We start from the raw sequence: 15,851 nt of genomic DNA, 5'->3' as shown, positions 1-15,851 counted from the left end.
CTCTGGGCCTGTGGATTCCCATGGGATTACACATAGTTTGACCTTGACTATCAGACGGTTTTGGAATGAGTGGTGCCGCGAAGACAAGAGCAGCTAAAGCAAGAGCTAAACAAACAACTATGACTTTAACCTCACAGCCGCTTAGATCATCTGTGCCTGCTGTTTTGGAGATAGAGGGCAGATCATCTGTCCCTGCTGACTTGGGGACAGAAGAAGAAGGAATTGAGCAAGGTTTGTTGGAAGGCATGGCTGCTGGAGAGTCTAAATCGGTATTAGATAGAATATTTGAAAAATTGGAAGTTTTGGACAAAAAAGCGGATGAACAAACGGCTAAGGTCGATCAAAATACAGCTAGTGTCAACAAATTAACTGAACAAGTTGCTCTGAATGCACAAGCAATTGGGAAATTATCTGAAGCTACTACAGAAAATCGTAAATTGGCGGAGGAAGCCAATAAAAAAGTTGAAGCTTTACAGAAAGAGGTAACACCACTGCATAAACAGATTGGTGAGCAGCAGGCCTACTTGTCTATGATAGAACTACGGAATCGGGAAAATAATCTGAGATTGAGGTTAATTCCAAAACTTGAGCAAGGTAATTTAATTGAGTTTCTGACAAAAGAATTTTCCAAGTTTTGGAATTTGGAAGAAGAAAAAGACTTTAAAATCCTGACTGCCTTTAGACTTGGAAAAGTAACAAGGAAAGACAGGGCCAGAGACTGCCTGATTATTTTGAGATCTAAGGAGGAAAGAGACAAAATATTAGGCTTACACTACGAGAAGTCACTTGAAATTCAGGACAAAAGAGCAGAGATATTCAAAGACATCCCAAAACAGCTTTTGGACCTTAGATCCACCTATACAGAGCTATCACGACTTTTGAGGAGCAATTTAATTGCCTTCAGGTGGGAATTCCCCCAGGGATTATCATTTACATTCAGAGGGAAGAAAGTGAGAATTAAAACAGCCGACGACAAAGAAAAGTTTCTGAGTGCTTACGGAGAGGATCTTCAGAAGGGGATTGAAAGACCGCCAGGACTTGGGCCACCGCCTGCACCTACACCTGTGAGACCTGAGGATCAGGAGAAAGAGAAAGTACCACCACCACTACCAACAAACGAATAACATACTCGTCCAGGATGTCTCTGCAACTTCTTAGTTGGAATATTAATGGCTGTAATTCCCCGGAAAAAAGGGGGGGGGAATTCATATCCTGAAGAAAGAACAATTGGACATTATTTGCCTGCAAGAAACACATAGAATCATAGAATCATAGAATCATAGAATCATAGAGTTGGAAGAGACCACAAGGGCCATCGAGTCCAACCCCCTGCCAAGCAGGAAACACCATCAGAGCACTCCTGACATATGGTTGTCAAGCCTCTGCTTAAAGACCTCCAAAGAAGGAGACTCCACCACACTCCTTGGCAGCAAATTCCACTGTCGAACAGCTCTTACTGTCAGGAAGTTCTTCCTAATGTTTAGGTGGAATCTTCTTTCTTGTAGTTTGGATCCATTGCTCCGTGTCCGCTTCTCTGGAGCAGCAGAAAACAGCCTTTCTCCCTCCTCTATGTGACATCCTTTTATATATTTGAACATGGCTATCATATCACCCCTTAACCTCCTCTTCTCCAGGCTAAACATGCCCAGCTCCCTTAGCCGTTCCTCATAAGGCATCATTTCCAGGCCTTTGACCATTTTGGTTGCCCTCCTCTGGACACGTTCCAGTTTGTCAGTGTCCTTCTTGAACTGTGGTGCCCAGAACTGGACACAGTACTCCAGGTGAGGTCTGACCAGAGCAGAATACAGTGGCACTATTACTTCCCTTGATCTAGATGCTATACTCCTATTGATGAGGCCCAGAATTGCATTGGCTTTTTTAGCTGCCGCGTCACACTGTTGGCTCATGTCAAGTTTGTGGTCAACCAAGACTCCTAGATCCTTTTCACATGTACTGCTCTCAAGCCAGGTGTCACCCATCTTGTATTTGTGCCTCTCATTTTTTTTGCCCAAGTGCAATACTTTACATTTCTCCCTGTTAAAGTTCATCTTGTTTGTTTTGGCCCAGTTCTCTAATCTGTCAAGGTCGTTTTGAAGTGTGATCCTGTCCTCTGGGGTGTTAGCCACCCCTCCCAGTTTGGTGTCATCTGCAAATTTGATCAGGATGCCCTTGAGTCCATCATCCAAGTCGTTGATAAAGATGTTGAATAAGTCCGGGCCCAAGACAGAACCCTGTGGCACCCCACTAGTCACTCTTCTCCAGGATGAAGAGGAACCATTGATGAGCACCCTTTGGGTTCGGTCAGTCAGCCAGTTACAAATCCACTGAGTGGTAGCATAGTCAAGACCGCATTTTACCAGCTTCTTTACAAGAATATCATGGGGCACCTTGTCAAATGCCTTGCTGAAATCAAGGTAGACTACATCCACTGCGTTCCCTTCATCTACCAGGCTTGTAATTCTGTCAAAAAACGAGATCAGGTTAGTCTGACATGACTTATTTTTCAGAAATCCATGCTGACTATTGGTGATCACAGCATTCCTTTCTAGGTGCTCACAGACTGTTTGCTTAATGATCTGCTCCAGAATCTTCCCTGGTATTGATGTCAGACTGACTGGGCGGTAATTATTTGGGTCCTCTCTTTTCCCCTTTTTGAAAATAGGGACAACATTTGCCCTCCTCCAGTCTGCCGGGACTTCGCCTGTTCTCCAGGAATTCTCAAAGATGACTGCCAGTGGTTCTGAAATCACATCTGCCAGTTCTTTTAATACTCTTGGATGCAGTTCATCTGGCCCTGGAGACTTGAATACATCTAGACTAGCCAAGTATTCTTGTACTATCTCCTTAGTTATTCTGGGCTGTGTTTCCTCTGCTGAATCATTTGCTCCAAATTCTTCAGGTCGGGCATTGTTTTCTTTATCGGAGAAGACTGAGGCAAAGAAGGCATTGAGGAGTTCAGCCCTTTCTGTGTCCCCTGTTTGCATTTCACCATCTTCTCCTCTGAGTGACCCCACGGTTTCTTTGTTCTTCCTTTTGCTACGAACATACCCATAAAAGCCTTTTTTGTTGCTTTTAACCTCTCTAGCAAGCCTGAGTTCATTTTGTGCTTTAGCTTTTCTGACTTTGTGTCTACACGTGCTGGCTATTTGTTTGAATTCCTCTTTGGTGGTTTCCCCCCTTTTCCATTTTTTGTACACATCCTTTTTTAATCTTAACTCAGTTAAAAGTTCTTTAGATAGCCACCCTGGCTTCTTTAGGCACCTTCCATGTTTCCGTCTCATTGGTATTGCCTGAAGTTGTGCTTTTACTATCTCCCTCTTAACAAACTCCCAGCCATCTTGAACTCCCTTTCCTTTTAGTATTACTGTCCATGGGATCTCACCCAGCACTTCCCTAAGCTTTATGAAGTCGGCTTTCTTAAAGTCGAGAAATTGAGTCCTAGTATGCTTGGCTGCTCCTTTCCGCTGTATAGTAAACTTCAGAAGAGCATGATCACTCGCGCCTAATGATCCTTCCACTTCTACCCCACTAACCAGGTCATCAACATTGGTTAGGACCAGATCTAAAATGGCTGTTCCTCTTGTTGCTTCTCCCACTTTCTGGACAATGAAGTTGTCTGCAAGGGCAGTGAGGAATCTGTTTGACCTTATGCTCTTGGCTGAGTTTGACATCCAACAAATATCCGGGTAATTGAAGTCCCCCATTACTACTATCTCCCTTCCTTTTGCATGCTTGGCCATCTGTTCCAGGAAGGCATCATCTATGTCCTCCGTTTGGCTTGGGGATCTATAGTAAACTCCCACAATGAGGTCACTGTTATTCTTCTCTCCCTTAATTTTGACCCAAATGCTCTCACTTTGGCTTTGAGGTTCTAAATCTTGGATCTCTTCACAGGTATACACATCCCTGACATATAACGCCACTCCTCCTCCTTTCTTGTCTGGTCTGTTTCTTTGAAATAGATTGTATCCCTCCATTATTACATTCCAATCGTGGGATTTATCCCACCAGGTTTCAGTGATTCCTATTATGTCATATTTAGTTTGCTGTACCAGGAGCTCAAGCTCATCTTGTTTATTTCCCATGCTTTGCGCATTAGTGTACAGACATTGAAGTCCATTAATCATTCCCCCGTGTCTCTTATTTAAGGATTTTCTCCTCCCACCACTAGGTCTGCATGCTCTTTGCTCCATTCGGTCTATGACATTTGGATGATCATCTTCATCAATTGATAGACTCCTACCTTCAGGAGCACTGTCTCCCTCCCCCACATTAGTCAGTTTAAAGCCCTCCTGATGAGGTTTCTGAGATTTTTTGCAAAAACATTCCTCCCAACCGTTGTGAGGTGCAGCCCATCGCTTGCCAGAAGTCCATCTTCAAGAAACTGCATTCCGTGATCTAAGAATCCAAACCGTTCCTGTTTGCACCATTTGCGAAGCCAGTTGTTCACTTCCACTATTTTTCCCTCTCTCCCTGGGCCACGTCGTTCAACTGGGAGGACAGATGAGATGACAATTTGTGCATTTAATTGCTTCAATTTCCTGCCCAGAGCCTCGTAATCTCTTTTGATCTTCTGGAGGCTATTGCTTGCAGTGTCATTGGTTCCCACATGAACCAAGAGGAAGGGGTATTTGTCAGTGGGTTTTATGATTCCTTGCAATCGTTCAGTTACATCTTGGATCTTAGCCCCGGGGAGACAGCACACTTCCCGAGACATCTTGTCAGGCCCACAGATCACTGCTTCTGTTCCCCTCAGTAGGGAATCCCCTATCACCACTACACGCCTCCTCTTAGGTCTGGTCGGGGTTCTTCTGTGAGCTGTCGGTTCTAAGGTCGCCTGGACATTCCCAGAGGAATGCCTTTGCTCCTCGTCTTCATATACCTGATCGACTGTAATGAGGGAGAGATCCTCAAATGGAGTCTGCTCTTCGTCTTCCATGCTAGGGGAAAGGACCTCAAAGCGATTGCGTATTTCTAAACAATCAGAGCGAACCCTGGGCCTCCTACTTCTTTGAGTCACGTTTCTCCATATATCTGGCTCCTGTGTTGGTGAACTAGCCACCTTCTCAGGGGAGTCCCCTGTCTCTTCCTTGGTGGAGACGGTGTGCTCTGTTGCTCCCAAGAAGAGTTCCAGCTCTCTAATTCTTTGGAGCGTAGCTACACGTTCCTCCAGTTGCTGGACTTTGTCTTTTAAGAGGGCAATCAACATGCAATTGCTGCAGGTAAAGCTGCCTGCAACCTTTGGCAAGATGGCAAACATTGCGCAGGAACCACAGGCGACTGCAGCTGTTCCCTCACCCTCCATCTTGGGAACGTGTCGTTGGGGGTGACTACAGTGGTCCTCTATCATAAAAAGTGTGGAGACAGGACAAATAAATCCCTCCCAAAAAACCTAGGTCTCCCCCAACAAATGTTTGAGACTAGCTCCCCTAAATCTAAAATATGGATCAAACTGCGCGCGCCGTAAAGCTCTGATAAGCTCCTCCCACAGCTAATCACCTACCTCAACAGAAGCCCTGCCCCCTCTGACCTTTGCCCAGAGAGAGCAGCTAATCAGCCACATGTGACTAGGCTTCACAGGAAAGTGTTAATAAACAAGAGATTAGGCCAAGAATTTATTTCATCGGATCGAGTTAAAAAAAGAGGAGTGGTGATTTATGCAAAGGAGAGCCTAGCACCAAAATTTTTATTCAAAGATGAGCAAGGAAGAATTCTGGCAATTGAGATCCAAGCTCAAGGTGAAAAGTTTTTAATATTAGGAATTTACGCACCAAATGAGGGGAAATCAGAATTTTACAAGAAACTGCATGAGACAATACTGGACTATATGGACTATAACAACATCATTATGATGGGAGATATGAATGGAGTGGTATCAACAAACATGGATAAGTCACACAGTCAAAATGTGAAAAAAAGACGGCAGACTGCCTAAAACCTTTTTTGAACTAACTGACAATATGGACTTGATTGACATCTGGAGGACAAAGAACCCCCTAGAAAGAGAGGGAACATTCTTTTCTGAAGCCCAACTGACATGGACAAGAATCGACCAAATATGGATAACTAGAGGGCTGGCACCTAAGATAAGAAAGGTGGAAATCTGCCCAAAGACTTGCTCCGACCATAATGCAGTAAAGATGGACATGAGACTAATGCCAACTGGTTCCTTTAGATGGAAGATGAATGACAACCTGTTTAGAGATCAGGAGATTACCAAAAAGGCCCAAAAAGTTTTGAAGGACTATTTTGAAATAAATTTGAACACTACAATGGAAAAAAGAGTAATCTGGGATGCAAGTAAAGCAGTTATGAGGGGGTTTTTGATACAACAAAATACCATAAAGAAAAGAGCACAAAATGAGAAAAAAGACAGGATTCTGGAGAAAATTAAGGACTGTGAGAAGAAGTTAAGATCGAGACCGAAGTCATTGGAGATTTTGAGAGAAATTAAACTTTACCAAGGACAATATTCTAAATTGATAAACCAAGAAGTGGAGTGGAAAATTAAGTTAATGAAACAAAGGTCATTCGAATCGGCAAATAAATGTGGGAAACTGCTGGCATGGCAGTTGAAAAAAAGACAGAAATTGAACACGGTCACAAACTTAGAGATTGATGGGAGAAACGTCCAAAACCCGGCGGAGATTAGAAAGTGCTTCCAGAAATACCTTAAACAACTATATACTCAAGGGCCGCAGAATGAGACTGAGATGAACCAATTTTTGAGGATGCATGGACTACCAAAATTGTCTCAAGATAATAGGACAATCCTGAATCATAAAATAACACAACAAGAGATTGAAGGAGCCAGTCAGAATATGCAATTGGGCAAATCTCCAGGGCCAGATGGGCTTACCTCCAAATACTACAAGATACTGAAAGACTTTTTGATGCATCCTTTATTGGAGGTTTGCAATGAGATTATGGAGGGGGAAAGAGCACCGGACACGTGGAAAGAAGCCTTCATCACATTGATACCTAAATCAGAAACTGAAAAGACACAGCTTAAGAACTACCGTCCCATCTCCCTCCTAAATGTGGATTACAAAATCTTTGCAGACATTTTAGCAAGTAGATTTTAAAAAGTGCTAAATGAAGTGATCCATAAGGATCAGGCAGGCTTTCTCCCAGGTAGACAGTTGTTTACCAACACAAGGAACATTATTGATATTCTGGAACTTTTACAAACAAACATTAATACAAAAGCAGTGTTAATATTTATAGATGTGGAGAAGGCCTTTGACAATATCTCATGGAGGTTTATGAAGAAAAATGGAAGGGATGGGAGTGGGACGGGGGTTTGAAAATGGTATAGAGGCAATCTACTCAGAACAAAAGGCTAAATTGATAGTCAATAATGTGGTGACAGAAGAGTTCAAAATTGAGAAAGGAACACGACAAGGTTGCCCTATTTCCCCTTTGTTGTTTATTTCGGTCCTGGAAGTGCTCTTGAACATGATTCGAGGGGACCAGTTGGTTGAAGGAATTCAGGTCGGAGCCAAACAGTACAAACTGAAAGCTTTTGCAGATGACCTAGTTTTGACATTACAGGAGCCAGAATCTAGTACGAAAAGGGTATTACATTTGATTTATGAGTTTGGTCGGGTGGCAGGGTTCAAATTAAATAAGCAGAAAACCAAGGTATTGGAAAAGAATTTGACATCATCGGAATCGGAAAGGTTTCAGAAAGAGACAGGTTTAAATGTGGTCTAAAAAGTGAAATACCTAGGGGTAAACATTACAGCTAAGAATTTGAGTTTATTTAAGGACAACTATGAAAAATGCTGGTCAGAAATTAAGAGGGATTTAGAAAGTTCCTAATGTTTAGGTGGAATCTTCTTTCTTGTAGTTTGGATCCATTGCTCCGTGTCCTCTTCTCTGGAGCAGCAGAAAACAACCTTTCTCCCTCCTCTATATGACATCCTTTTATATATTTGAACATGGCTATCATATCACCCCTTAACCTCCTCTTCTCCAGGCTAAACATGCCCAGCTCCCTTAGTTGTTCCTCATAAGGCATCGTTTCCAGGCCTTTGACCATTTTGGTTGCCCTCCTCTGGACACATTCCAGTTTGTCAGTGTCCTTCTTGAACTGTGGTGATGTCTCTACTTTTTACTTTTGCCACAGGGTTCTCCACAGACTTTCCTTCTGTCACAATAATTGTGATAGTACTTTGTTTTTGCCTCTTTTTTAATTGCCAAGGTAAAAGTTTCCCAAATATATTTGCAGGTTCAAAGTTCCTTTGTCTCATCCTCTTTAGTTTCCATTCTATTTCTTGATTAATAATTTGTGAGTATTGAGTCTGTAAGGCTTTGATTTCCTTTTGTGTCTGCAAATTCTTTGGATTGCCTCTAAGGATCTTTTAGTTGTTCCAGAATTTTATCTTTTTTCTCATTCTGTATCTTTCTCCTAATTGAATTTTGTTGAATGAGAAATCCTCTCATTACTGCTTTGCTGGCGTCCCAGCATCTGAATAGAATGTGAAGTCTTTTTCAGTTGGATTTCTAACTCTCCATATGTCTGACAGGTCGAATTTGTCAGTTATTTCAAAGAAAGTTTTAGGTAGTCTGCCAGCATTTAATATTTTCTGCCTCCGAGCTCTGTCCATTAAGGTAGATGCCACTCCATTCAAATCTCCCATTAAATTTAATTTGTAATCCAAGTGTTCCAAAAGACTTGTTTCCAAGTTTTTTAAGAATTCTGATTTGCTGCATAGATTCCCAGTAACAAATATTTTTCAACTTGTGCTGTAATTTCCACTGGAATGTATCTTCCCCCCTCCTCTTTAAATATCAATTTTAGGTTCCAATTTTCTTTGATATAGAAAACCACTCCTCTTTTTTCCACTTTATCTGAAGAAATAAATTCTTGATCGAGTTTTTTATTTGATAAAATTTTTCTATGTAGCCGTGTAATGTGTGTTTCCTGTAAACAAATTACAAATTCTGCTTTTCCAAAACATAGTAAACATGTCTCCTTTTCTGAGGAGATTAAGCCATTAACATTCCAAGAATAAATTCTCAAAGCCATGATGTTAGATTAAGGGGTCACCGCTCCTACCCCTGGCAGCTGCAGGCTTTCCAGTCCAAGTTCCACCGAGTACTTTTGCAGAAATCTGTCCTTCTCTCCAACAGTCTTAATTCTTTGCTTTCTTCCTCCAAATTTGAAGGAAAGACCCTCTGGGAATTCCCACCTGAAGAAGATATTTTTCCTCCTCAAGATGTTGCCAACTCTGTGAAATTGGATCTCAGGTTCAAGAAGTGTCTAGGAATCTCTTTGAAAAGGAGAATGGGTTTATCCTGAATTTTTAAAACTTTTTTGCAGTCCCAAAATGATATCTCTTTGTTCCTTGGTCTTGAAGACCACTATGCAGTCATAAGTTGTTTTTGAATCCTTTTGGGGGCCAAACCTATAGGCTTTTTCTATCCACAGTTCAACTTCTTCCTTTTTCAAGTCCCACCACACCACAAAATGGTCCGTCAAACACTCCTTGAGTGGCTCTTCTTCCAATTGAGGGACCCCTCTCAATCTTAGATGAGATTCCCATTCCTTCATCTGAAGAAATGCAATAAAATTTGAATTTTCATATTGTATTCATTCCAAATCTAAAACTCTAACTGTCTCAAGCTGTGCCAACCTTGTCTCATGTGTTGTAATCTCATTCTTCGCCTCTTTCAGTTCAACACTTAAATCTTCAAACTTTTTATTCAATTTTTCTATACCCTCTGTATTACGATTTGTATTGTCTCTGATTTTCATTACTGATTCCTCAAAGGCTGCACTTTTAGAGCCATGTCTTCCAGTTCCCTTATCTGGTTAGTCAGCACTCAAGAATTTCAAGTTCAGTCCCACAGTTTAGTGGAGTGAGAGAGAAAAACAGATTCCCACCACCAGTCCCACAGGTGCCAGCCCAGGCAGCCCGCAGCCCCCCTGTTCCTTGTTGTTAAAAGCCAGGCTGTAAAAGAAAATTTCCAAGTCCCTTTTGGAATTTAACAGACAATCCTGGAGATTCCTGGAGGTAACAGATACTTTTAGCTACTTTAAAATGTGTCCAGACAGCAGCAGGATACAAAATAACAGAGTCAATGGAAACGAAAATCAAATGTTTCACCTTCCATTGTGATGTCACAATGGAGTCTAGCCTTTCCATCCCGGGGGTCCGCAGCAGAATGAAGGAGCTTCTTTACTTTAATCACAGTCTCTCAGGGTTTTTAAAACTTAAAGTAATTCCCCCCCTTCCCCCTGCAGAAGGGGGGCATTAGATTTGACTTGCAAACTTTCAAACAGTCTTTTTACTAACAAAAAAATTCCTTCCAGTAGCACCTTAAAGACCAACTAAGTCAGTTCTTGGTATGAGCTTTCGTGTGCATGCACACTTCTTCAGATAGTCTTTTTACTATTGAGGCTTCGGTCCTCGTTTACCGACTCTACTTTAGTTCAACGAAAGGGATCGACCTCCGTTTTTAAATCCCCTTTCCCCTGCTAATCTTGATCAAATTTAAACTTTATCCTTTACTTACAGTTCCAAATTTTAAGTCCTTTTTTTTTTAAGGAATTGGCCGCTCACGAACCCCAGACTCGGAGCTTCGCGCTGTGAAGGAAGCAGTCGTTTCCGCTGTGCCGCGTCTCCGACCCCACTCGCTCTTGGGGCTCCTACGAGTTTACCGGGGAGTGGGGGAGTCGCCAGAAGGCACCCACCGGATCACCAGGTCCTCAGAATGCCCGATCTGAGGTTTTCCCCAGGGGAACGCGTCGCTTTTGCGGTCTCTCCTTGCTTCACTGCGCTGGGGCTTTTTCAGCCAAAAGAGCTCCCATCTGCCATTACCGGGCGACCAAATGGGAGTTTAGCTGCCACATTTTGGATTAATTGCAGTTTCTGGGTAACCTTTAAAGGTAGGTAGCGTCACGTAGAGCGCATTGCAGTAGTCCAAGCGGGAGATAACTAGCGCTTGCAACACTCTGGTGAGACAGTCCGTGGGCAGGTAGGGTCTCAGCCTGTGTACCAGATGGAGCTGGTAAACAGCTGCCCTGGACACAGAATTGACCTGCGTCTCCATGGAGAGCTGTGAGTCCAAAATGACTCCCAGGCTGTGCACCTGGTCCTTCAGAGGCACAGTTACCCCATTCAGGACCAGGGAGTCGTCCATACCAGCCCGCCCCCTGTACCCCAAAAACAGTACTTCTGTTTTGTCAGGATTCAACCTCAATCCATTAGCCGCCATCCATCCTCCAACCGCCTCTAGACATTCACACAGGACCTTCACCGCCTTCACTGGTTCTGATTTGAAAGAGAGGTAGAGCTGGGTATCATCTGCATATTGTTGGACACCCAGCCCAAACCCCCTGATGGTCTCTCCCAGCGGCATCATGTAGATGTTAAAAAGCATGGGGGAGAGGACAGAACCCTGAGGCACCCCACAAATGATGGCCCCGGGGTCTGAACACTCATCCCCCCCCCTTTTCTGGACACTGCCTGGAGGAAAGAGTGGAACCACTGTAATAACAGTGCCCTCTAGATGGTCCAGAAGGATGTTATGATTGATTGTAACAAAAGCCACTGAGAGATCCAGCAGAACTAGAAAACAGCTTTCACCTTTGTCCATAGCCCACCGGAGATCATTGACCAGCACGACCAAGGCAGTTTCAGTCCCATGGTGAAGCCTGAATCCCGATTGGAAGGGATCCAAATGGTCTGCATTCTCCAGGCGTGCCTGGAGTTGTTCAGCATCCACCCTCTCAATCACCTTCCCAAGAATGGAATATTTGAGACTGGGCGATAGTTGGCCATATTGGCTGGGTCTAAAGATGTTTTTTTTAAGAAGCGGTTTAATGACCGCCTCTTTCAGCGGGTCTGGGAAAGCTCCCTCACAGAGGGAAGCATTCACCACCCTGCAGAGCCCATCGCCCAGCCCTTCCCGGCTTGCTTTTATTAGCCAGGATGGACAAGGATCAAGGAGACAGGTGGTTGGTTTCACGCGTCCAAGCAGCCTGTCCACATCCTCGGGGGTAACGGATTGAAATTGATTCCATGCAACTTGACCAGACAGGGCTCTAGCACTCTCCCGCCCCAGCCCTGCTCCCACGGTGGTATCTAGCTCCTTCTGAATATGAGTGATTTTATCTGCAAAAAACTTTGCAAAATCGTTGCAGGAGATCTTGGGGTCTTTACAAGGCCCCGGTGGTAAAGGTGGTTCTGTTAAATTGTGGACCACCTAAAAGAGTCTCCTGCTACTATTTTCTGCAGATGCAATAGAGGCAGTGAAGAAAGTCTTCTTCGCCGTGGCTATCGCCGCTTGGTACGCTCGACGTTGAGCTCTAACCCGTGTCTGGTCCGGTTCAGAATGAGTTCTCTGCCACCGGCGCTCTAGTCGTCTCAGCAATTGTTTCCTTGCCCTCATCCCTGGGGGAAACCACAGGGCTGTCCGGGCTCCATGGACTGCAGAGGGTGCTTGGGAGACAGAGTCGATAGCCCTAGTTAACTCCACATTCCAGCGGGCCACCAGGGAATCAGATGAAAATTAATCCCCAACCAGATATCCATCCCACCCACCCCAACAGAGCAAAGGGGGGGGGGAGGAGAAGAAACAACTTAAAGTGCCACCGACTGCTTAAGGACATTTTAAAACACATTAGACACTTGGAACAGGAAAACAATAGCAGAACAACTCTGCACTTTTGTAGCTGGGAGTGTGAGGGCCTGGGCCCCACCCCCTGGGCCAGTTGGAAAAGGCCTTGGAAGGGAGCAACATTCCTTTGTAAGAAAATATGAAATAAAGTCAAACCATTTTTACAGGGAAAATAAAAATAAAATAAATCAATGTGGGGTGGGGGTGACAAGAAATTTTCCGCACCGGGTACCACCTGACCTTCCTACGCCACTGCCCTCAAATAGAGAACATCTTCAAGTAAGAGAATTGTCCTCTAGAATAGGGGTAGGCAACCTAAGCCCGCGGACAGTCCAGCAATCAGCGTGTTTTTACATGAGTAGAATGTGTGCTTTTATTTAAAATGCATCTCTAGGGTATTTGTGGGGCATAGGAATTCGTTCATCCCCCCCCCCAAAAAAATATAGTCTGGCCCACCAGATGGTCTGAGGGATGGTGGACCAGCCCATGGCTGAAAAAGGTTGTTGACCACCCTAGAGGGCCCCTATGCTTGTTGACATGCAGGGTGGTTTCTTACTGCATATTAATCTGTTTGTCATTCTTATGATATTTGTTCATACCTTGCAAGTGTCCCAGGACATCCCGTTTTTTCGCACGAGCATGGCGGCCATTTTGAGTGCTGCAATATCATCCTGAAAAAAGCACTTTTTCGGGGCCACAATCTCTTGCAGCACCATGACACACATGTTTTTGCATGCCAGGAGAGCACAGCACTGGAAAAAATGAGTCTTTTGGGTTCTGTGATCTCGTGCAGGTGATGTTACTCATGTGGGAGCACGGCCAGGAAGAAACACAGCCTGGTTTGGGGGCTCAACATGTTGGAGGTTATGTTCATTGTTATTATGAAGCATCATGCCTTATCATGTCAACCAGGAGGAAACAAACTGGGAGGAGATAAGCCTACCAAGAGCTTTCTCTGAATCACTGAATGTCTATGACCCCCTATCACCAGAGATACATTTCTTGTGCCTTTAAGGCCTCAGTTGGGATCTATATCTGGGCTCAGGTTTGGTCTTGGTTAACTTGTCTTCATCATTCTCCTCTACAGATCTCCTCGATGATGATATTGCAGATGATGTAAGGTGCCTTAAGAAGGTTATCACCGAGAAAGGGCTGGAGTATTGGTGAGTGACATCAGCTTTCCTGCTTTATCAGAATGAGCAACTGGGGGAAAATGATGTAATCAAGTCAAAGCAGAAAAAAAAAACTGTTTTTAAAGGCCCTTTATTAAGGGATGAAAGTAAGAGACACAAATCATTCTTTTTGTAGTAAGTAAATATAGTTTTAAGAGATATATGCAAGATATTTCATGATAAAGTAAATCTGCAATCTTTTGACTTCAAAATCCTCATATGCTTAAGGAAGGTACACCAACACATAGAAGTTCCTTTGGGTCATTCTGTTATGAAAAGGGTTGACGAAATACGATACATGATGAATATTAAGGGCATTTCCATACAGGGTAGTTTGTTTTGGAATAGGTGCTGCTCATGCAAGATGAGGGTGTTTATTGCCCGGCCTCATGTCCAAAATACACGGGCAAAGGCTCCTCCATGTAAGTGAGGAAAAGTCAGCTGAAGTCAGGGTGTTCCTCCAGCCCAGGCTTCCTTTCCCCCTGTGTTTCCTCCCTCCTCGGTGTCAGATCCTGCCAACCCAAGCCTGATCCCACTGTGAGGCTTGTGACAATTATTTTGCTAAGTAGAAAATAAATATGGATACTCATTTCTTTGCTATTAAATCTCTTGCACCTGCCTTCTTTCTTATTACCTTTGCAGAGTTTTAGTTCTGAGTGCAAAATATAAATTTCCCTCAGTGAGTTTTAGCATACTATCCAGTCAGTAGGTTCAAGCTTTGGGGAGATAATAATAATTTGAGGTTATTATTCTGCTAAATTCACCTTTCACATCACCAGGCACTCACAAATCGCCCCCAATGTGTTTTGTTCTGCTAGGACAAGCCTGGACCTGCCCTGATTTATGGTTTTACATCAGGGCTGGCCCACAGAAGATAAGAGGACTGTCAATGGCTACTAGTCATGACAACTACAGTATCAGAGGCAGCATGCCTGCATGTGGGGAGCATGTCCCAATTTATTGTTCTACCTCTAGTTTTGTGCTGCAGCACTGAAAAGTTCACAGCCCAGTTTTTACTGCGTCATCAATATTCTTTTCTTGTTTGTAATGTTCCCGTGTGTACATTGGCCACATCCTGCTCATAAAGAATGCTGATGTGCAACCCCTCCCCTCTTTTTCTGTGCCTTTAGGACACATTATCAAGTAAACTGCAGCAGAGGAGCCCTCAGCATTCTGCATCTCTCATGTTCTTATTTTTTGGAATATCAGTCCTGGTTCAAAAACTTAGTATTGTACGGGAAGAAAAAGGAAGTCCACATACATTTTAATTAAAAAAACTAACTGGGAATTCTTTCATTGTGTTTTAAGTCTTCCAAAAATAAATAAAAGCCAATCAATGATAAAAGTGCTTGATGACTTCTTTCGTCTTTGTAAACTCGGGTTTTTATGCTAAGGATGTCTAGCACAGCTTGACCTCACATCTTCGCTATTCTTCTAAAGATGGAAGCCTCTGTGGTTTCCAGTGCTTTGTGAATAAGATCGAGGCCATTATTAATCAAAATAGATTCCATCCAGCTACTTGTATTTTTTCCTCACAATTGGAGCTGCAGCATCCTAGGTGGGATAATTTTGCCTCCATGCCTAAGAAGGGATGAAACAGGTACAGAAAGATAACCAGCTGTTTTACATTCAATAGTTCATCCAATCAGGGTTGTGTATGCTGGTGCCTGTTTAAGGGGGTCTTGCTTCATTCATGCAGTTCTCAGTCATGACTGGACACCAAAGAGCAGGGCTGTGGTGGTCTGGGGTTGCAGGGGGTCAAAGACTCATTTCTATTTCAGCAGCAGGGATCTAGCAAGGTCCTTGTCTTCGGCATGAGAGGAAAGCTTTCTAGCCACAGAAATAATTCTTCTCACCCTTTGTGCTGGTTGGAGCCAATCAGAGTGAAAGGAAGTGAGTCAGTCACCGAGGATTGGCTCCTAGGGTTACTCTGGAGAAGGCCCTTGGGAAGGAACGGAGGATGAGTTGTTTTGTATGCTCCAAAGCTAAGCATTATAATGGCTTGGCTCTCCCACAGAAGCGAGACACTGGCAGTAATTATCTCAGGTT

The 15,851-nt window shown here is 43.6% G+C and overlaps 1 protein-coding gene across 1 annotated transcript in view; it reads left to right on the top strand.

The window, feature by feature from the left end:
- LOC114587914 (lysozyme C-like) overlaps positions 1 to 15,150 on the top strand; it is a 32,048-nt gene extending 16,898 nt beyond the window's left edge. The window contains exons 3-4 of the mRNA XM_028712784.2: positions 13,718 to 13,793; positions 14,933 to 15,150. Of these exons, the coding sequence (XP_028568617.1) occupies positions 13,718 to 13,793; positions 14,933 to 15,074 (218 nt within the window). The 3' untranslated portion in view covers positions 15,075 to 15,150. The remainder of the gene's footprint in view (positions 1 to 13,717; positions 13,794 to 14,932) is intronic.
- Positions 15,151 to 15,851: the final 701 nt, after the last annotated feature.

This window comes from Podarcis muralis, chromosome 17 (genome assembly GCF_964188315.1).
Source record: "Podarcis muralis chromosome 17, rPodMur119.hap1.1, whole genome shotgun sequence".
NCBI lineage: Eukaryota > Metazoa > Chordata > Lepidosauria > Squamata > Lacertidae > Podarcis > Podarcis muralis.
The sequence above is the reverse complement of the archived record's forward strand: the minus strand, read 5'-3'. Positions and strand labels throughout refer to the sequence as shown.